This window comes from Mandrillus leucophaeus, unplaced genomic scaffold (assembly GCF_000951045.1).
Source record: "Mandrillus leucophaeus isolate KB7577 unplaced genomic scaffold, Mleu.le_1.0 Scaffold341, whole genome shotgun sequence".
NCBI classification, from domain to species: domain Eukaryota; kingdom Metazoa; phylum Chordata; class Mammalia; order Primates; family Cercopithecidae; genus Mandrillus; species Mandrillus leucophaeus.
The window spans coordinates 1,053,771-1,076,804 of NW_012103599.1; the positions used below are offsets into that span (position 1 = coordinate 1,053,771).

The window sequence follows — 23,034 nt, forward strand, 5'->3', positions numbered from 1 at the left end:
TAAGCCTTTTCAATACTAAGACAAATTCTAGAAAAGGCATTTAATTGTAAATATAAAGAAAATCTCATGAGCAGCTGGAGGAAAAAATGTTATTTAAAACAGAGAAAAATATCAGGCTACCTTTCAATGTATCCACAACAATATTTAATGTCAGAAGACAATGGTACTCAAGTACCCTTTTTTCCTATGAGGTGTTCTTTATCTGATAAGTTTTGCTGATTTTTCTCACGCTTATTATTATTCAAAGTATAAGGCAAAAATTTCATAAACACCCTTGCTATCCTACAAATACAGATAACTTTAAACAATCAAGAACTTGGAAAATTGGCCGGGTGCAGTGATTACTGCCTGTAATCCCAACACTCTGGGTGGACAAGGTGGGAGGACAGCTTGAGCCCAGGATTTCTGGGCTACTGTGAAGTACCATCATGCCACTGCAGTCTAGCCTGGGTGACAGGAAGAAACGCTGTCTCTATTTTTAAAAGTGGGGTGAGTGGGGCGGGCAGGGTGAGGTGGCTCACACCTGCAGTCCCAGCACTTTGGAAGGCCATACAGAGAGGACTGCCTGAGCCTAGGAGTTCAAGACCAGACTGGGCAACAAAGTGAGTTCCTGTCTCTACTTAAAAAAACCAAAAAAACCACTTGGAAAATATTACTCCTAAGAACCTTGATGAGGACAACATTTAGCTAAACAATAATTACAGCCCCAAAAAACTCATGGTAAGCAATATTTCATTTTACAACTAAGACTATGAACTAAGACTGAAATGTTACAGCTAAGAAAAAAATTAGGAGGGTGAGAAAGGAGATGGAAAGAAGTACTTAACAATCTACAGTAGACATAAAACAAATAACGTTATTTGAAGGTGGCAATTAAATCAAGTGAAGTACATGCAGATTCAACAATACAAATGTAAACAGTAAGAAAGATACTTTTTTGAAATATTGAGGTATAAAGAATGACAGGGTGGAGGAGAGAAAGAAGAAAATCAGCAATTTTATTACTGTTCATTAAAGGGAGTTAATAGATACTTATTTCAAGTAGAGTTTCTCAATTTTTTTTCATTATTGTCCCTCTTATAAATCTTTTTGAACAATTTTTCTAATTACATCCCTATGATATTTTAATATCAGAGATGTATACATCTGTTTATGCACTCTATGTATATCTGGATTTATATACACATAAGAAAGTAAATATGAAGCTTACTCTTTTTACTCGATGCAAGGTTATGAATGACTAGATACAAATTTTAAGTTAAAAATCTGAAAATGATTTACATTTAGCTTACCTTTATAGGCTGGTTTTCTGAAAAACTTTTAATATAATCTTTTAGCTTAAATAAACTGTAATGTATCAAATTACACAAATAAATTAGCAACTTATATAACTACAAAAGCAGCAATGTAATCAATTTTTTTAAACCATTCAAAACTGCTACTTATCCACCAAAAGAATTAAAAATTAATTTCTTAAAAGTTATTTCAGCGAACTTTCACTATTTGCTTGATAGAAGAAAATACGTTCTGGCTACTATATATTCATTTAGATATTGTTGACTTTTTTCTTTTCAGCAACTGACACGATTAAAAATTGCTTGAATAACTTTTGTAGAATGAAGTAATAAATTGGAAAGTTTTTTTCTTGGGCTTAATTTTCAAAGCCCAAGTCACACACAAATGCACTGAGAACCAAACATAAACAATATCCACAAGGCAGCCAATGGAAGCAACCTCTTGCCATATGACTGAGATCAAGCAATTGATTAAAAGTCTCCAATCACAGTCATTTATTCTCCAGTTTTATAACCCAATTTTGCATACATTTTGTTTTTTATTTTCCAAGAACTTAATGTCAGTGCTGCTCATGTGATACCCAGTAACACCAATGAGAGAAATAAATACTAAGCAATGCCATGTAATACTAAGCAATGCCATGTTGTTGGGTAGTGTTGAGCTTTGGAGGACCATAAGCTAAGATTTTTCTCATCCTCCACAAAAATCAATTTTCACTCCCTTGGTGGTAATACTGCCCTGGTTGAGAATGCATGATCTAAAGAAATAGAGGACTAGGGGTATTACATGACTATAAAGGCAACCTAGCAAAACCAGAAATTTTGCTAAATATGATAAACACTACCTCCCCAAAACAAGGTAAACAGACCATACAGTGTAAGATGAAAACAACCAACACACATTTTTTTAAAAGGGGAGGCAAGAGGGAAAGGCATAACAAAATAATAAAATAGGATTCCTGGACATACGTAATATAATAACAAGTATGAAAAGTTTCATTCAATTAGAGGTTGGATCACAAAGCAAAACTCAACTCTTATGTTGTATATGAGAGGCACATCTAAAATAAAGTGAAAATTAAAGAACAGGCAAAAGCAAATAAAGTAATTTCAAATTAAAAAGAAAGCAGAGGTCAAAATCTTAATACCGTAAGAGATGAAATTCAGGCCAAAAAATAAAATAGAATAAAGGTTTTAAATAAAACCAACAAAAGTTCTTTTAAATTCCAAAGGAGAAAAACTCTTAAGAAAATATAGTAGTTATGAGTATTAGTACACCAAATAAAAGCTGAAGGAGAAACAGACAAACACAGTTACAGGCTTTAATTTACTTCTACCAAGTGGAAAAAAAACAATGATATGCAGTCTATGTGATTAATAAGGTGTATTTATCTGGTATATGTTTAACTCAATATTCTGAAAACAGAAATACTCCCCTTTTAAAGATTTTTTGTAGAACACTCATAAAAATAGATTATATTTAGACACACAAATACACAGATCCACAATAAAGAAAGGGAGAAACAGAATATACACTGTACAATCACAATGTAATAAAGCTGAAAATTAACAATAAAAAAAATTTTTTTTTTTGAGACAGGATCTCACTCTGTCACTCAGGCTGGAGTACAGTGGTGTGTTCACAGCTCACTGCAACCTCACACTCCTGGGCTCAAAGGGATCCTCTCACCTCAGCCTCCTGAGTAGCTGGGACCACAAGCACGGGCCACCCAGCTTGGCTAGTATTTTTTTGCAGAGATAGGGTTTTACTATGTCACCCAGGCTGATCTCAAACTCCTGGCCTCAAGCAATCTTCCTTCCTCGGCCACCCAAAGTGTTGGGATTATAGGTGTGAGTCACTGGAATCAGCCAAAACTTTGAAACAAAAAGGCTACTCAACTCTTTGGATTAAAAAGAAAATACAAACTGAAATGACAAGATTACTAAATATTAGAACCAAGGAGATGCCAAAAATAGTGCTTAAAGGAAAATTCAAGGCCTTAAATACTTACATACGCAAAAATAAATATTTGACTCAAACTAAATATTTGACTAAATATTTGACTCAAAAGGAAAAATATAACACATGAATATAACATATAATAAAAGACTTAAATGAAAAAATGGAATTCTTCAAAGGCTGTGACATGTAATTGTAAAATATCAAGCCAAGATACTTAAACTTTTATTTCTTTTTACTTAGGGACAATTAAAATTTAAAATTGCTCAATGTACATTTATATTCTAAGTCTGTATTAATATACATACGTACACACATACATATGATATGCACACAATTGGAGATTTGGATTTTTGTAAGATATACACAGAATGAGAAATATCAAGATAGCCTATGATTACTCCCAAAACTGATTTAATAACTATCAGCAGAAGTTATATTTCATTATGAATACAGAGAATTTTCATGATTAAATACTTACATTCCCAATCTCAAAGTTTTGCCTCATTAGTAGGTAAAGGGAGGCACTGGCGTGTGACCGTATTGTACTGATGCTACTGCTACAGTGTCGGAGAAGCCTGAGGCATAAATCAGCACACTGCTCTGTCTCTTCTTCAAATAAGAGTTCAGGAAACTGTAAAACAACAACAAACCACTACTGAATTTTTACAGTAAAAGTTCCTGAGATATGTTAATATAACCTGAGCTGGAGATTTGTTAATATAGCCCAGAAATTAAAAGAACGGTTAGGACGATATTAGCTAATAGTTAATAGCGTGAGACACACAGTCAAACTGGGTTCAAATGTTGATTATGCCACTTACTAACTAGTAGTGTGACCTTGGACAAGTTTTCTCATCCACAAAATAGGCCTAATAATATATCTACAAGGGATTGTTGTGAAGCTTCTATCAGAATGTGCATAAAACACTTAGTAATCAACATACATGAATTCTACATTTATTACAAAATAATACATAAGTTATTTTCATCAACGTCTCTGCACTCCATCTTCTAGGATGATTAAAACGAAATAGCTACCTTCAAAATTTAAGAATATACATATTTCTGAGGGAAAACAAATATAAGAAGTAAATATTTAAAGCAGTTGAACAAACACACACCTTCTTTTCCATTCATCATAAAATAATTTCAGTGGGTTGAATTGCTTATATATTGAATTCTTTATAAATTAAGTTTTTTTAAAAAACAGAACCAAGTGGAGAGAAAACAAGAGAAGCCCCATATTTAAGATTGGCTATTAATTTCAGGCCCTTCTCCACATCCAAGTTACTGTTTTTTAAACCAGAACTGGTTAAAGGTGATTCGAATAAATGAAAAATTCCAAAAGGCAGGCAGCAGTAGAGAGGCAAAGAAGAATCAAGCATCTTAGGTTATTATTTAAATTTTAACTACACATATTCATTAATATATTACTACATATATTAACCAATGAATGTGTCAAATGATCTTAGATAATGTTAACAAAGAAAACAAAGTCTGACAACACTGCAGGTATAAAATAACCCACCTTTGAAACCAAGGCTCTCTGTGTAGCAAAACAGTGTTGTAGATAAACTGCACTTTGGTTACAGGCCATGCTGTGTAGTAGCACTTTTAGCACTCCACCAAGAATGCTCTCTTTGGATTCCGTTACAGAAACAGTCTGCAATTTAAAAATAAACAAATAAAATAGAGATGTACCTGCCATTTAGTTAGGGAGGTTACAGGCCTCCCTATGTATAAATAAAGTTTTAAAAGATAAAAAAAAAATATAAGATCTAGAATGGCTTCAAGAAGGATTTGGATAAGAAAAGGGGGAAAAAGAAAAAATATAATTTAAATAAGAAAAAAGAGGAGCAAGATACAATGCCAAGAAATCATAAGGTGTTTTTTAGGAAAATTAGTAAGTAAGTCTGAACTGACTTGAGGTTCATGTAGAAAACAACTACAGATAAGGCTGAAAAATAGAGTGGCGCCTGGAGCAAAAAATGTTGCTGGTACACAAATAACCATTCTTTTCTTCTTAAATAATTGAAACCCTGAATTTTAGCTGAAGACTTTGAATACGGCTACAGAGAGAGGTGAACGAAACAGAAGTTTCATCTTCTGAGTCATGCCCTTAAAAGAAGAAATGTACTCTGTCCCTGCTGTTTCTTTTCACTGAATAAAATACAGACATGACAGCTGCAGCTCAAGCAACCATCTTGGATTAGGTATCTTGGACTTAGTAAATTTTTTATATTTTTAAAACTTTAGTCAGGAAGTCAGGATAATGACTGATAAAATCTTTTTTTTTTTTTGAGATGGAGTCTGTCACCTAGGCTGAAGTGCAGTGGCTTGGCTCACTGCAACCTCTGCCTCATGGCTTCAAGCAATTCTTGTGCCTCAGCCTCCTGAGGAGCTGGGATTACAGAAGCGCGCCATCACACCCAGCTAATTTTTTTATTTTTAGTAGAGTCAGGGTTGGCTGGGTGCAGTGGCTCACGCCTGTAATCCCCACACTTTGGGAGGCTGAGGCGGGCAGATCACCTGAGGTCAGGAGTTTGAGACCAGCCTGACCAACATGGAGAAACCCCGTCTCTACTAAAAATACAAAATTAGCCGGGTGTGCTGGTACACGCCTGTAATCCCAGCTACTTGGAAGGCTGATGCAGGAGAATCACTCGAACCCGGGAGGCAGAGGTTGTGGTGAGCCGAGATCATGCCACTGCACTCCAGCCTGGGCAACAAGAGTGAAACTGTCTCAAAAATAAATCAATAAAAATAAATAAATAAATAAATAAATAAATAGAGTCCAGTCAGGGTTTTGCCATGTTGGTAAGGCTGGTCTTGAACTCCTGACTTGAAATGATCCGCCCACCTCAGCTTCCCAAAGTGCTGGGATTACAGGCACGAGCCACTGTGCCCAGCCATAAAATATTTTTAAAGGAAAAGTCTCATGAAAATGTACAGAATGGATGGTAGGAAGAACACAGAGTGAGTTATCATGAAGCAGGTGGCCACTGTAATCACGCTGAAATATGAACCTGGCAGAGCAGTGGTAGGAGAAAAGGAATGGAAGGAATAGGTGAGAGATATATTTACTAAAATGTCTGAGAGATCTTGCTAACTGATTTGAATCCTGGCTCTTCTACATACTAGCTGCGTCATTATGGGCAGTTATTTAACATCTTCGTGCCTAAGTATTCTCATCTACAAGATGAGGATACTGACAGTTTCAATGCCATGAGTTTCTTAGAAGGATCAAATGAGTCGACATTTGTAAAGGGCTTAGGACAATGTTTAACACAGAAAAAACTAAATACATGTCGGCTATCACATTGTTACTACAGGATAATACTGCTTAGAGGGCTACTGTTAGGACCCAACATGATGATTATAGACAAAGAGCCTGAAACACTGCTGTAGTATACACAGGATGCTGCATAAACTCAGTGTATCTATATGTAGCTATAGCTATACATGCATGTTGAATCTCACCTGATGGCAGAACATCCAACTATAAATACTCAGAGGATATTTGGAAATGCAAGACTAGGCCATGAAGGGGAAAGACAAGGAGATAAAAATTTCATAATCATCCTCCATGAAGAAATAGTTGAAGCTATTGGAATTTATAATTACAAAGAATCTCAGAATGCTTGGAATGAAACTTTTAGGAACTACTAATATTTAAATGTAATTTTATGGCTCACAGTAAAGACTTTTCCCTCCAACCTCAATTTACCAAATCTATATCTTAAATTTCTCTTCTTTGAATTCTTACCTGAACAACAATCTCTAATGTATCCAAAATGATTAAGTTTGCTTCTGTAGCCAGGTTTCCATCAATCAGTGCTTCGTGTTCAATCTCTGCTCTTGATCTAATACAAAATATTTTAAGAAATTATATTTATCTTTTTGAAAACCACAATTCTGAAAAGCCTTAAGGATGCATAGAAATAAAAAATTTCAAACCATTTTCAGTATTTGCCCAACAAAAAATTACAAGAGAATAAGAAAAAAGGCAATAGTTTACACATTTACGTGGCTTGTTTGTTAACCACAATACACATTTTCTCACCCCATTACAGAAGCTTAATGCCACTAAAAGCACAAATGTTTATGTTTTAGCTTTCAGACATGCAGCAGTTTTATTCTAAGTGACACTGACACTAGGTGGTGCTATGTGGGCTTGTATTTAGGACTGCTTCATGGGAAACAACATTCAAATATTTAGTATTCATCTTACTATTTCAAAGATTTCCAATGTCTGTATTCAGGACAAATGTACTTATTTTGTCTAAGGTTTCATCTAATTTCCCCCAATTTTTAAAATATAAATATGCTCAGATAATTTAACTCTTCAGTGAGACTAGATGGAATCACTCATTGGAAACAAAACAATTTAGGGAAAAAAGGACGTGAGGTGATGAATATGCTAGTTAGCTTGCCTGTGGTAATCACTTCACAATTGTACACATATATTAAAAGGTCATGTTATATTCTGTAAATATACACAATTTTTGTCAATTATAACTCAATAAAGCTAGAAAAATAAAGAAAAAAGAACAAAACAGTTTGATGCAATAAAGTAGTTTAAACACTAATATTTATAAAAGTATCATTTAATGCAAATAAAAATTTAAGGATATTTACACATGATTTATGAATATAGCCGAGATTTTTGTTTTAGCAACAATAGATATACAGGCACTATATATTATACCAAAGTAGACAAAATAACACATAAAGTATAAGGACATATTAAACGCTAGCTTTTCTAAGTTTTTAGATCTATACGTCTGTGAATCTTTATTATTACCACTAAGGGGAATACTTCATTAATTTACATTTTACAAATTCAATTTAAGAATAAAAGCACTTTGAGAGGCTGAGGCAGGGGATCACTTGAGCCCAGGAGTGAAGAGACCAGCCTGCACAACATGGTAAAACCCTGTCTCCACCAAAAAAAATACAAAAATTATCTGGGTGTGGTGGTGCACAGCTATAGTCCCAGCTACTTGGGAGGCTGAGGTGGGAGGCTCACCTAAGCCCAGGAGGTCAAAGCTACAGCGAGTCATGACTGTGCCACTGCACTTTGGCCTGATGACAGAGTGAGACCTTGTCTCAAAAAAAAAAAAAAAAAAAGAATAAAATACAATTATCAACATTACAACATTAAACTGGAAAACAAAATGTTTAATGTTCAAACTTAAAATTTCCAGTGACATTTTATAAAGTAACATAAGATGGTTTAAACAGAAAGAATTAGGAGAACACCAAAAAAGTCTCCCTCAAAATACAGCAAGGTAAACCAAGAGAACATGTTCTACAAATGCAGAAATAAAACAATATACTGATAGTGTAGCACCTGGCTACTCTGTGATTTCTAAAAAATAACACAAGTAGAAAAAACATCAGAGAAATAGATTTGGACAGATGGAGAAAAAGAAAGGAAAGCACATATTCAAAGGTTAAGAATTTTAATATTACATTCAATATCTGATTATTTCAAGCTCTCATACATATGGTACTGAAACTTGTTTCTCTGCTGGCTCTCACTTGTTTCCTCTGTGTTATGATTTAACCGTCTGTGAGAAAATACTGGTGAAAGTTTATTTGTGAGAATCTTCTGAGGCTTGGGCTGATGACAGTTCTCAGACATGGTAATCAATCATCTTGGTTTGCCTTAGAACAGGACTAAGGGGCTCCCTGGGATGTGGGACAATATGTGCTATAACTGGGAGAGTGCTAGGCAAACCTGAATGAGTTGGTCACTCCATTCTCAAAGTTTTATGGGCCAGTGAAGCTACTTGCGGGCTAACTTACAATTACAAATTCTCAAGAGAAAAATTTTAGCCCCTTGACTCAATGCCAGATCTCAAGCTAGGCAAGTTTACCTGCAGCCACTTGGGCAGTGAGAAGACTCATGTAAGTGCATTGCAGGTGGTTATGGCAGTAGGATCAGTCAATGTATCAAGTCTGCCTTCATGCTAGAAACAGAAGACCTGTATTGTTTTGTCTTTCTTGAATTACATTATAAGCTGCATGAAGACAAATGTCAGGTTTCTAATTCTTTGTAATATTTGAAATATTAGTTCATCAGGAGGCGGAGGTTGCGGTGAGCTGAAATCAGGCCACTGCACTCCAGCCTGGGCAACAGAGCAAAACTCCATTTCAAAAAAAAAAATTAGTTCAATGTAACACCTAAAATATGTTCCAAAAATAGTTGCTGAATGCATTTTCCAAGAGGATGTTTTAGAGAAAATGGAGTTTAAAATATAACATTTTGCCTTACTATACCACGAGAAGTTCTTCCTCCAAATCTTTTTAAATCTAAAATTTTAAAATTAAATATTTTGTCCAAGACTTAATAAGTATATTTATTAAATGTCAATACTAAATACAAATATAAAGTAAAAGTTTTCATTTTTCTCTTGCATTTTAAAATTCAACACACCCATCAGTAACATAAAATAGAAAGCTCTATTACTTGTCAAGCTTCTCTGTGTTTTGACGCCAGTGAGTCATATCTTTTCTCCATCTCAAATTTTCCTGACTTCCAAAGGCACTTCCAGATGGACTTCTCTCTGTCAAATAAATTTCAAAGCTGATTTTCAAATGATATTTCAGTTGGACCACATATATGTATACTTGCAATCATGTAAGAAATACAACAATAATTTGCACAAGCCATTTTATCCTCAGTACAAGTAGAAAAACCTGACAATGGTGCTTTTTATTAAAAATTTTCACAATAATTTCAGAAAAAATGTACTTGCTATATGCAGTATTTTTTTTGAAAACAATATCCATTTAAATAAGCAAATGTTCTAACATTGATTTTCTTAAAATCTTAACCATGGCTTATAAGGCCCTACATGATATGACTTTATTTCCTACCATTCTTCCTCTTGCTTACTGCTGTTTTTCTTGCAAATCTATCAGTATATATTCTATGTTTCTGACTTACAACCTGTGCAGTGGTTGTTGTTCCTTTTTCTTGTTCTTCTCACAAATTTTCATTTATCACCTCCTTAGAAAGGCCTCCCACTCTCCAATACCTCCTTTTCCTTTTCCTTTGCTTTGTTCCTTTCCATAACACTTAGGACCACAAGTATATAAGCTCCTTAAGAACAGAAATGATATGTACTTTGTTCAGCATGTTATGTCTAGGCTGATAAATTGGTGCATACTGAGAGCTCAGTAAGTTTCTGTTTAATATATAAACAAAATAGGAAGGACTCCTAAAGTAATTACTTCTTTCGGTCTATATAAGGCAGAACAAGAGGAAGAACGGAGTTTTCCCTTAAGAGGTTTCTAGGTTTGAAGGCAGACTGCATGTATGGGTTCCTTTAAGGGGTGGCAGCAATAGAAATAATTCATATAAATCCATTAGAAGTGGAGACAGCATTGAGAATGTGGATAATATAAATATACATTTAAACAATGGACTCAGTCATAATTTCAAACTTTCAACTACAAAACTGCTTGTTTTTGAAAATGATAAGTTTAAATTGGTTGAGAGGATGGAAGAACAATGAAAGTAAAAGTTCAGAGTTCAAATAGAAATTTTTAAAAATACTGAAAAATACAACTATATATACGTCAATTAAAGAAATACAAAAAATACTGAGAAATAAGAATGATTTCCTGCAAAATAAAGGACATGTCTCTATTTCTTCCAATTTCTTTCCCTTTCCTTTCCTTTCTTTCCTTATCTCTTTCCCTTTTTTAAATTTTGAAATCCATGTCTTTAAGAAATTTATGGAAAAAAACCAAAAAGATATGCCTATATTAAGATAGTTAGCAAAATTAAGTATAATTTTCTATCATTTACATTTTTTCCCACAAAACTGTCTCATTAGTTAATAATGTCTTAGAACTGAAAGTTAAGAAAAATAAAAGAATGTCTATTATTAGACCTAATAAACCAATGTCTATTATTGACCTAACTTAAATGTAGAAATGTAAATAAGAATTACAAGACAAATAATAATTACAAGAATTATAAGATAAAAAGACTTCAATTCTTATATTCAAACAATGATAGATTTCCTGAGGCCACAGGTTAAAAAATGTAACAAGTATATTGTTAATAGTTCCATTCTCTCCAAAAATAAACCTCAGGGTTGTGGTATAAGAGAAAGAACGCTAAATTAGAAATCAAAAAATCCTGGTTCTGTCACTTAGTTTATGATCTTAGGCAGTTATTTACTTCTTTGTGTTTTATTTTCTTAATCTAAAAGATGACTATAATTATTCATTAGGGTTTGGTAATAATTAAATGATCTCAGTAAAAGTTAATTTTCATACGTTTTCAGAGGGTTTCTTTTCTTTTTTTTTTTTTGAGATGGAATCTCGCTCTGTCACCTAGGCTGGAGTGCAGTGGCGCGATCTTGGCTCACTGCAAGCTCCACCTCCAGGGTTCACACCATTCTCCTGCCTCAGCCTCCCGAGTAGCTGGGACTACAGGCACCTGCCACCACGCCTGGCTATTTTTTTGTATTTTTAGTAGAGACGGGGTTTCACCATGTTAGCCAGGATGGTCTTGATCTCCTGACCTCGTGATCTGCCCGCCTCGGCCTCCCAAAGTGCTGGGATTACAGGCGTGAGCCACTGCGCCCAGCCAAGGGTTTCCATCTATAATGAATGAAAACCCAAAAGTACACCTTAAATTGTGTATAACTAAAGTGAAAAAATGGTGCTCTGTTTTTTTTAAAGGCAAAGACTGTCTTTTCATTACTATAAAACACATAGTATATAAATGATAAACATGATTATTATGCTAATGGACTGTCAGAAAACAATTAAAAATCCATTCACACTTACATTCATATTTTAAGTCAACAAATACATATTGTGCTGTGGCATGTATCATCTACACAGGTGACCAACCCATGGTCCTGGCCTTAAGAAACTCTTAGCAACAGTTTTGTCTGTATGTCACTTTAGAATTTACAAACGTTTCCACATACATGATTACTATAAAGATGATAAGATCAGTTAGTTACACTATCTTCTAAATTCTGAAAACAATCACAAATTTATAAGGAAAAGGAAGGTGGGGAGATTAAGTGACTTGGCCAAGGTTATTTGGCTAATGGGTAGCAGATCTGGGATTAGAAAACCAGTCTCAAATGCTACTAAACTGTTTTGTCTCACTGCTATTTGAGTTTCATGGACAATATTTTTGCCTTACATACAGGGCATATTAATTCATTTTGCAAATAAAGAGTAAAAATGGGCCAGGCATGGTGGCTCACAGCACCGTGAGAGGCCAATGTGGGAGGATCACTTGAGCTCAGGAATTCAAGACTAGCCTGGGCAATATAGTGAGACAGTTTCTATAAAAGAAAAAAAAAAAATTAGTTGAACATGGTGGTTCACACCTGTAGTCCCAGCTACCAGGGTATGTGTGTACTGGGGGGTGAAGGTGGAAGAATTGCTTGGGCGAGGGAGGTCAATGCTGCAGTAAGCCACGATCACACCACTGTGCTCCAGCTTGGGTGACAGAGGGCGAATCTGTCTCAATTAAAAAAAAAAAAAAAAAAAAAGTAAAAACAGACGTTACATAGAATCATCCCTAACATAAACTATGGACTCTGGGTGATGATGTGTTAATGTAGGTTCACCAGTTACAATAAATGCACCTCTGATGGCAGATGTTAATAATGGGGGAGGCTATGCATGCTAAGGGGTATATGGGAAATCTCTGTACTTTTGCTCAGTTTTACTGTGAACTTAAAACTGCTCTACAAAAATAAAGCCTTTTTAAAAAGGGAGGATGGATGCTATTAACTATATAAGGGCAACAGGTATGAACCAAGACTATCTAGAGAAAACTAGGGGGTATGTTGACTTACCTTAATCATAATTCTAACTTGTATTACTGCAGAGAAATGATTATTCAAGTTAATTTACAGTTACAGTTAAAATGCTTTTTGAAAAGCATAGGATTGACATTTAAGACTAGCAACAATAATCATTACAATATATAACTCAAGGAAATTGAAGAAATTCTCACCAGGAGGAGAAGCTATTGTGTACGTACCGAGCTGTCCTCGGCTTCGGCGTACCATTTCTTGCCTAGCTCCTATGCTCCCAAGGATAGCTTCTTCAAGCTTTGCTCTCATGTCTTTTGATTTCTTAAAGGTCAAGCTATTCATTCTTTCAAACACTTTTTTCCCCTAAAATTTAAACATTAGAAGAGAACAGGTTTTGAGGAAATTTTCTTCTATTTTTTCCGCATTATGTTTCCTTTCTTGTTCTTTGCAATGGTATAATGACCACTTACTTTATACTCAAAGCAAGATACACAAAGATAAAGCAGATCTAACAGCCGGTTTAGCTGTAAGACTGAGAGATCTGTAAACCACTTCTGTAGAACTGTTTCATCTGCATTTTTGAGAACCCAAAGTAGACAGATCAAAAGGCTTCGACTTGATTCTGCTGAAAACGTAGTGTGTTGTCTGCCACTCTGAAAAGAAAGAGCAGTAGAATGAGATAGATTGATCAATGACCATTTCTTGTTTTTTGGCTATCAACTGTTCTATTCTAAAAACAATAAAACAAAAATTGCTTAAAAATAATATAATTAAAAAGAACCATTTTAGACAACACTTGTGTAAAAGGATCATATATAACCTTAAGATTAAGAGCCTGAAGTTTAATGAAACTTTCCTGCTAATAGAAGTTTGTTGTAATCTACTGCATGACTGTCAGCAGAGGATAAACACATGTTAATAAAAAACATAAAGATAAAAACTAAAAGATTCTACCATTAAAAACTAAAAGATATACATCACAGAATATCAGATATAATGAAAATAAAGGAAAAAAGCAACTGACTCACAGTAAATAAGAGTGGGCTAAGAGTAGAAAGTACGACAAAATTGGGTATGTCAGACTTAGAGGACTATTGTTTCTAATCAAGCACCACTGATACAAAGAGGAAAAGTCTTAAGCCATACAGAAGTAAAAAGGTATTTGTACTTATAGCATATAAGGTTGAAACGCTATTTTCAAACACCAATCTATATTTGTATACAGTATGTAAAACAGAAATGAAAAACTAAATAAAAACACATTTACAGTACCATTTATTGGACATATACTCTGTTTCAGTCATCATACTAAACACTTTACATACATTATTTGATTTAGTCCTCCAACAGTATTACCAAGCAGGTTGTATCATCCCAATTTTACAGATAAGAATACAGATGATGATAATAATGATGATGATGACAAAAAATAAAATTTGAAATGTGCAAGAAACTATGCTAATCACATTTTATTTAGCTCTCACAACAACTGTAAACTATGACATTATTATTATTACGAGTTTACAGGTAAGAAAACTGAAGGCTAGAGATTAATTTGCCTTATGGTACTAAAAAAGGGTAAAGCTAGCATTTTAGTCCAGGTTAACCAGACTCCAAAGCCTATACTCTTCACTATTATACTATGTTCTAATACTCAGTTGATAAATATACTAACTAAAAATGAGGAAGAAGTAGAGGGGATGTTGAGAGGAAAGACATAGGAAAGTTGAACATACACAACTGCTGAAGTCATGATCTCAACTACCTCACCAATCTTCCTTCTATACTGGGTGACAATTAATGACCAAACGCTTTATGTATATTAACTTATTTATTCTTCACAATCACTCAAAGAAATAAGTATTACTACTCACTCCATCTTACAGAAAAAAAAAAACCTGACCCACCAGAAGTATTTTGTAATAAGTGGCAGGACAAGAATTTCAACACAGAAAGTGTGGCTCCCAAGACACAAGCTCCAAGCTCATATCCACTTTGTTTACTGCCTCTCATGGTTGCCCATGCATATAAGTGACCCACATAAGCTTTGCTTAACTGTTTTGCTATACTGCTTCTGAGCTGGGCACAAAAGAACTTTGACCCTCATCCCTAAATCCACAATTGTTCTCATAAGGAAAATGCTCCTTTATTTTAAAGACAGACACTTTTTATAGCTGAACTTTCAGGTACGCATAAATACACAGCACTGACTGAATTTTCAAGTACCTATTTTTCAGAAATACAATAAAAAATTATTCTCATCTTGACAAACAGGCATACACCGACATCTCTTATATTCCCACATAAATTGCCAATAACACAGTGACACATTTTGGAAGAATTAAGACAAACATGAAAAAGAATCAGTAATGTAAAGATGTCAGTTTTCCCTCAGATTATTCTATACGATCAATGCAATTCTAACCAAAATCCCAGTCGGGTTTTCCTGGAACTTTGACCAGTGATTTTTAAAATTTAATGGGGGAAAAGCAGAGAGCCAAGATACTCCTGAAGAAGAACAAGGTGGGATGTGGGGAGGAGGGAGATGAATGTGTTCTACCAGATACGTGCGCTTACTAGAAAACTAAAATAATTAGGACAATTTGATTTTGGTATATTTTTGGCAGTCAAATGAAATAGAATAAAGAACACAAAAAATGTCCTATGCATATCTGAAAATCTGATCTGTGACAGAGCTGGCACTGCGGACCACTACTGAAAGGATGAACTGTTTAATAAATGATGTTGAGACAATTGATCTTCCTCGAGAAAAAAAAAGCAGATTCCGACCTTGTACCATCATACAGAAAATAGATCTAGACAAACAAAGAACTTTAAATACAAAAGGCAAAACGTTTAAAGCTTTCAACGGGAAATATAAGACAATATATTTATAATCTTGGGGGAAGGACAGTATATCTTAAATAAGACATAAAAACCATAAACTATAAAAAAGATGGTCACATTTGCCTACATTAAAAATGAGAATTTGTATTCATTCAAATAAATACATTAAAAAGGCACATTATAAATTAGTAGAAATGTGCATATATAAAACCAACCTAAGATTAGTATCCAGAACAGTATTAACCAGGGTTCCATGGCATAATTAAGCCCTACAAAAAATGATTTGAGGGACTATTTTCCCCATTGTCCCAAAGACATTGACAGCGAGGACCACTCTAGGTGTACAGAAGTTGATTTATCATCTATAATAAATGCCCTAGCTCATTAGTTCTTAATTTTCTGCTTGAGAAGGGATGACCTCTAGAAAACAGAAAGAATTGTTTCATAACACTATTACCAGGAATGAGGAACAGGTGCCAGAGTTCTACATTTTCCAGGCCAAGATTCATACCTCTCCTTCCATATTACAACAGCCACAGTTTCACAATTATTCTCTGCCTTCAGACCAGCAGGATTAACCTCATTAAATTATTTTCCCCAGTTTGTGTCTACCAACTCAACAGGCCCAGCCTTCAAAAGCCTTCATTCATGACTCGGACTCTGATCACCACACACATAGCTCTTTATATTCTTTCTCCTCACTTGCCATGTCTGCTCCATCTCCTAAAATTCTTCCACTATGACCTCTGAAACACATGGTCAATCATTAACAAAACTGCCTTATAAGAATATATACAGCACTTTGGGAGGCTAAGTTGGGTAGATCACTTGACGCCAGGAGTTTGAGATTAGCCTGGCCAACATGGTGCAACTCGTCTCTACTAAAAATACAAAAAAAAACTGGCCAGGCACGGTGGTTCACGCCTGGAATCCCAGCACTTTGGGAGGTTGAAGCGGGTGGATCATGAGATCAGGAGATCGAGATTATCCTGGCTAACACAGTGAAACCCCGTCTCTACTAAAAAAAATACAAAAAAATTAGCTGGGCATGGTGGCGGGCACCTGTAGTCCCAGCTACTCAGGAGGCAGAGGCAGAAGAATGGCGTGAACCTGGGAGGCAGAGCTGGCAGTGAGCTGAGATTGCACCACTGCACTCCAGCTTGGGCGACAGAGTGAGACTCCATCTAAAAAAAAAAAAAAAAAATTAGCCAGGCACAGTGGCAATCACCTGTAAGCCCAGCTACTTAGGAGGCTGAGGTGGGAGAATCACTTGAACATGGTAGGCAGGGGTTGCAGTGAGCTGAGATTGTGCCACTGCACTCCAGCCTGGGTGACAGAGCAAGACCCTTTCTCAACAACAACAACAACAACAAGAAGTCAATTAATGAGAGGGAAAAAAAAACTATAATGGGGTAAGATGATATAAAGTAGAACATAAAATGTTAAATACATTCAATTTAATTAAACTAAATGTAAATGGATTAGAAACTCTAGTGAAAGAGAAAGATTAACAAAACTGATTTTTAAGAGACAAGAAAAAAAATCTAACTATATGCTGTTTTTAAAAGAAATACCTAAAACATAGTAAGAAATGTTGGAAGTAAAGGGATGAAAAAGTCATGCTACACACACACACACACACACACACACGGCAAAGAAAACGTAGTGTAGTTATAACTAATTTTAAAAAGCATCATAGTTCATGTAGATGAAAGTGCAATCCACCAAAAATTATATAAAAGTGTTAAATGTTTCATAATCAGGCCTCAAGAGAAACAAAACTCTGACAGAATGACAAGGAGAAATTACAAAACCGCAATTGTAGTGGGATATTAGAATAAGCATGTAAAATTTAGTATAGACCAAAAAGATTTAAACAAACAAGAGTACAGGACATAGAATGCTGTAACTAACAATGGAAGAATATTCATTCTTTTAGAATGCATCAGATATTTACAAAAACTGACCATATACTAGACCATAAAACTAATTGCCACAAATATAACAAACTGTTATCATACAGAGTTATGTTCTCTGATCATTTAATTAGGCCAAAATCAGAAACAAAAGGATACCTAGAATTTCAAGACCGAAAATTTAAGACAAAAACAACTTCTTAAATAGTCCAAAGGCCTAAGAAGAAATCATAATGAACTTCAGAGTCATTCTGAAATGAATCTTGCAAATGCTACCTATTGATCACGGTAAACTTGTTCCCCCAGCTCACAATTTAGAAGTCACAGATGACTGAAGGGAGGATGTAGCAGGCAATGTGACCCTAGAAGCAATGAGAAGGGAAGACTAACTGGCGAAAAGAGAGAAGATAAAACCATTTGGGGAAGATGTAAGAGACTGCAACTAAGTTGAATAAATAAGATATACACTTTTTAAAAAATGCCGGTATAGCCCAGACAATCCTAAGCAAAAAGAACCAAGCTGGAGGCATCATACTACCTGACTTCTGTTGGGTGCAAGCCTCCCAAAATCTGGCCATAAACTGGCCCCAAGACTGGTCATAAACAAAATCTCTGCAGCACTGTGACATGTTCTTAAAGGCCCTAACGCCCAAGCTGGAAGGTTGTGGGTTTATAGGAATGAGGGCAAGGAAAACCTGGCCCACCCAGGGCGGCAAACCACTTAAAGGCATTCTTAAGCCACAAACAACAGCATGGGCGATCTGTGTCTTAAGGGCATGTTCCTGCTGCAGTTAACTAGCCCAATCAATTCTTTTAATTTGGCCCATCCCTTCGTTTCCGTGATACCTTTAGTTAATTTAATATCTACAGAAACAATGCTAATGACTGGTTTGCTGTTAATAAATATGTGGGTAAATCTCTGTTAGGGGCTCTGAGTTCTGAAGGCTGTGAGACCCCTGATTTCCCTCTTCACATCTCTATATTTCTGTGTGTCATTAATTCCTCTAGCGTCACTGGGTTAGGGTCTCCCTGACTGAGCCGGTCTCAGCAAGTGGCGCCCATTCATGGGGGCTCGAATCCAGGTCGAAGGGTCGCCGGAAAGAGGGTTGGAATGGCACACTAGCTGGATGACACCTGAGTACTCTTAAAGCAATCCCCGTGGTGAGTAAGAAGGGGAGCTCGGAAGCGTCAGGGTAGCAATGGGACAGGTATGGGGTCTGGTTCGTTTCACCTTGGAACTTTTTCACACTGATAATGAGGAACGAGAGTATAGCAAAGTAACAGATGAGGTTACAGAGCAGGTTTATTTACCAGCTAAAGCCAAAGTGGCAAAGGAAGGAGAGATTCATCCCTACCCTTCTGCACCCCCTCATTATTATTTTGAAGAAAATGACCCCCCAGATCTTTCTTTTCCAGAGGACACTGGGTGAAAAGTAGTTGCCCCAGTGACTGTTCGAGCAGTGCCTCCAGCGACTGCTCTTAGTTCTATTCAGGCAGGAATTCAGCAAGCTAGACAAGAGGGTGATTAAGAGGCCTGGCAATTCCCTGTTAGAATACACCCCCCAGATCAACAGGGAAAAATTACAGCTACATTTGAGCCTTTTCCTTTAAAATTACTCAAAGACTTAAAACAAGCAATAAGTCAGTATGGACCAGGTTCTCCTTTTGTAATGGGACTGTTAAAGAATGTTACTATTTCCAGTTGGATTATTCCTACTGACTGGGACACTCTTACTCGAGCTTGTCTAACTACTGCTGAGTTCTTACAATTTAAACCTTGGTGGGCAGATGCAGCTTCCATTCAGGCTGCTCGCAATGCCCATGCCCAATCTCAAATTACTGTAACTGCAGATCAACTTTTGGGGGTTGGCGGCTGGGCTGGTTTAGATGCACAACTGGTCACATAGGATGACGCCATAGAACAGCTTAGAGGAGTGGGCATTAGAGCTTGGGAAAAAAATCACTTCAGGTGGAGAACAATACCCTTCCTTTAGTGCTATAAAACAGGGACCAAGGGAACCATAAGTTGATTTTATAGCTCAGTTACAGCAGTCTCTTAAAAGGATGATTGCAGATTCAGCTGCTCAGGATATAGTGTTGCAGTTATTAGCGTTCGACAATGCTAATCCCGATTGCCAGGCTGCTCTGCAACCTCTCAGAGGAAAAGCACATTTAGTTGATTATATCAAGGCCTGTGATGGTATCGGAGGTAATCTGCATAAAGCTACCTTGTTGGCACAGGCAATGGCAGGACTGAGAGTAGATAAAGGAAATACTCCATTTCCTGGGGCTTGTTTTAACTGTGGGAAGCATAGTCATACTAAAAAAGAATGTAGAAAAAAATCAGCGAGTCAGGCCGCCAGATAGGGGAAAAAAGAAAACTGTTGAGTCTGAAATATGTCCAAAATGTAAAAAAGGAAAACACTGGGCTAGTCAGTGTCCCCATTTCGGGGAATGCCATGAGGGGCGGGGCCCTGTTCTAAACCGGGGCATTTCCAGCTCAGGTAATTCCCTCACCCCTGTACAATGCCTGTCCACCGCCACAGCCGGTAGTGCTGCAGTAGATTCATGCTGCACAAAAGCTATGAGCCTTCTGCCTGGGGAACCCCTGCAAAAGGTCCCAACAGGAGTCTGTGGACCTTTGCCAGCAGGGACAATAGGATTACTTTTAGGAAGGTCTAGTGTAAGTTTAAAAGGCGTACAAATACATACAGGAGTCATTGATTCGGATTACAATGGGGAAATTCAAATTGTTATATCTACTTCTGTTCCCTGGAAAGCAGAGCCAGGAGAGCTCATGGCGCAGCTCCTGATTGTGCCGCATGTGGGAATGGGAAAAAGTGAAATTAAACGAACAGGAGGATTTGGAAGCACAAATAAACAAGGCAAAGCAGCTTATTGGGTAAATCAAATTACTGATAAACGTCCTACCTGTGAAATAACTATTTAAGGAAAGAACTTTAAAGGTTTGGTAGATACAGGAGCGGACATTTCAATCATTTCTCTACAGCACCGGCAGTCCACGTGGCCAATTCAACCGGCTCAATTTAACATAGCTGGAGTTGGTAAAGCCGCTGAAGTATATCAAAGTGGTTACATTTTGCATTGTGAAGGGCCCGATGGACAATCTGGGACTATTCAACCAACTATAACTTCTGTACCTATAAATTTATGGGGAAGAGATTTATTACAACAATGGGAAGCACAAGTTCTAATTCCAGAACAATTATATAGCCCTCAAAGTCAACATACAATGCATGAAATGGGGTATGTCCCTGGTATGGGACTAGAAAAAAAATTTGCAAGGTTTGAAAGAACCGCTTCAAGCAGAAAAACAAAGTTCCCGCCAAAGATTAGGAAATAATTTTTGATGGCAGCCACTGTTAAGCCTCCAGAATCTATACCTTTAAAAGGGTTAACAGATAAGCCAATTTGGATAGAACAATGGCCGCTAAGTAAAGAAAAACTATAGGCTTTAGAGAAATTAGTTACTGAACAATTAGAAAATGGGCACATAGCTCCAACATTTTCTCCTTGGAATTCTCCAGTTTTCATAATTAAGAAAAAATCAGGAAAATGGAGAATGTTAACTGACTTAAGAGCCATCAATTCAGTTATACAACCTACGAGAGCATTACGGCCAGGACTGCCTTCTCCTGCTATAATTCCAAAAAATTGGCCTTTAATAGTTACAGATTTAAAAGACTGTTTCTTTACTATCCCTTTAGCTGAGCAAGACTGTGAATGGTTTGCATTTACAATTCCTGCAGTAAACAACCTGCAGCCTGCTAAGCATTATCATTGGAAAGTGCTGCCCCAGGGCATGTTAAACAGCCCAACAATTTGCCAGACGTAAGTGGGGCAAGCAATTGAACCTACTAGTAAAAAGTTTTCACAGTGTTACATTATTCACTATATGGATGATGTACTTTGTGCTGCCCCCACTCCAGAAATATTACTCCAATGTTATGATCACTTGCAAAATTTGATTTCTGGCGCTGGTTTAATTATAGCTCCTGACAAAATGCAGACTACTATTCCTTACTCCTACTTGGGGACCTTAGTAAATGACACTATCATTGTGCCACAGAAAGTAACCATACGTAGGGATCAACTAAAAACATTAAATGACTTTCAAAAATTACTAGGGGATATTAATTCGATACGACCTGCTCTAGGTATTGCTACCTTTCAACTCAGCATTCACCTACTGGTGTTACTGTCCAAGAACAGGACTTAGTAGAATGGTTTTTTCTTCCACATACTAATTCATGGACTCTAACTCCTTATTTAGATCAAATCAGTACGATAGGGACTGGGAGAACTCCGATTGTTAAATTACATGGATATGATCCTGGAAAAATTATTGTCCCTCTCATGAAGGCACAAATACAGCAAGCTTTTATAAATAGTCTTACTTGGCAAACCCATTTAGCTGACTTTGTGGGTATTCTCGATAATCGTTTTCCTAAAATGAAGCTGCTTCAGTTTTTGAAATTAACTAATTGGATTCTCCCTAAAATAACTAAGTTTAAACCAATCGAAGGTGCTGAGAATGTTTTTACAGATGGGTCTAGTAATGGTAAAGCTTCTTATTTGGCTCAAAAAGTAAAGTTTTCCAGACGTCCTATACTTCAGCTCAAAAAATGGGGCTTGTAGCAATAATTGAGGTATTGACTGCTTTTGATAAGCCTATTAATGTGATTTCTGATTCTTCATACATGGTTCACTCCACACAGTTAATTGAAAATTCTCAGTTACGATTTCATACAGATGAATGACTGATGACAAAAAAGGAGAAAAAATAGGGATTACAGGACAGCCTATACACAACTGAATCTAGCATTATTCGGTGAAAAGATCCAATAACAAAAAGTTGGGATATAGGTAAAATAATAAGTTGGGGTAGAGGTTATGCTTCTATTTCTCCAGGCAAAAATCAACAGCCTATTTGGATACTATCAGGATACTTGAAACCTTATCATGAGCCAGATGCCGAGGCAGAGACTCTGGGAGGATCCCGAGGACCCCCCAGTTGCAGCCACGTCTAGACTGACCCTGAGGAGGACCCCAACTGTCACGAGCAACACCCGTTGAACACAGCCAAGAAGCTGTCACAGATGGCGGAAGAAAACCTGAGGAAAGCGGTGAAAGGAATGAGGCACATCCCCCATATATCTCCCAACTTCCTGAGCCCAGCACAA

General features: G+C 36.4%; 1 protein-coding gene across 1 annotated transcript in view; it reads right to left on the reverse strand.

Annotated features, from left to right (window-relative positions):
• Positions 1–23,034, reverse strand: part of DOCK7 (dedicator of cytokinesis 7) — a 235,089-nt gene that overhangs the window by 43,166 nt on the left and 168,889 nt on the right. Inside the window, exons 31-36 of the mRNA XM_011988949.1 lie at positions 13,538–13,720; positions 13,295–13,430; positions 9,734–9,830; positions 7,025–7,121; positions 4,787–4,921; positions 3,737–3,889 (exon numbers count right to left, since the gene is read on the reverse strand). Coding sequence (XP_011844339.1) covers positions 3,737–3,889; positions 4,787–4,921; positions 7,025–7,121; positions 9,734–9,830; positions 13,295–13,430; positions 13,538–13,720 — 801 coding nt within the window. The remainder of the gene's footprint in view (positions 1–3,736; positions 3,890–4,786; positions 4,922–7,024; positions 7,122–9,733; positions 9,831–13,294; positions 13,431–13,537; positions 13,721–23,034) is intronic.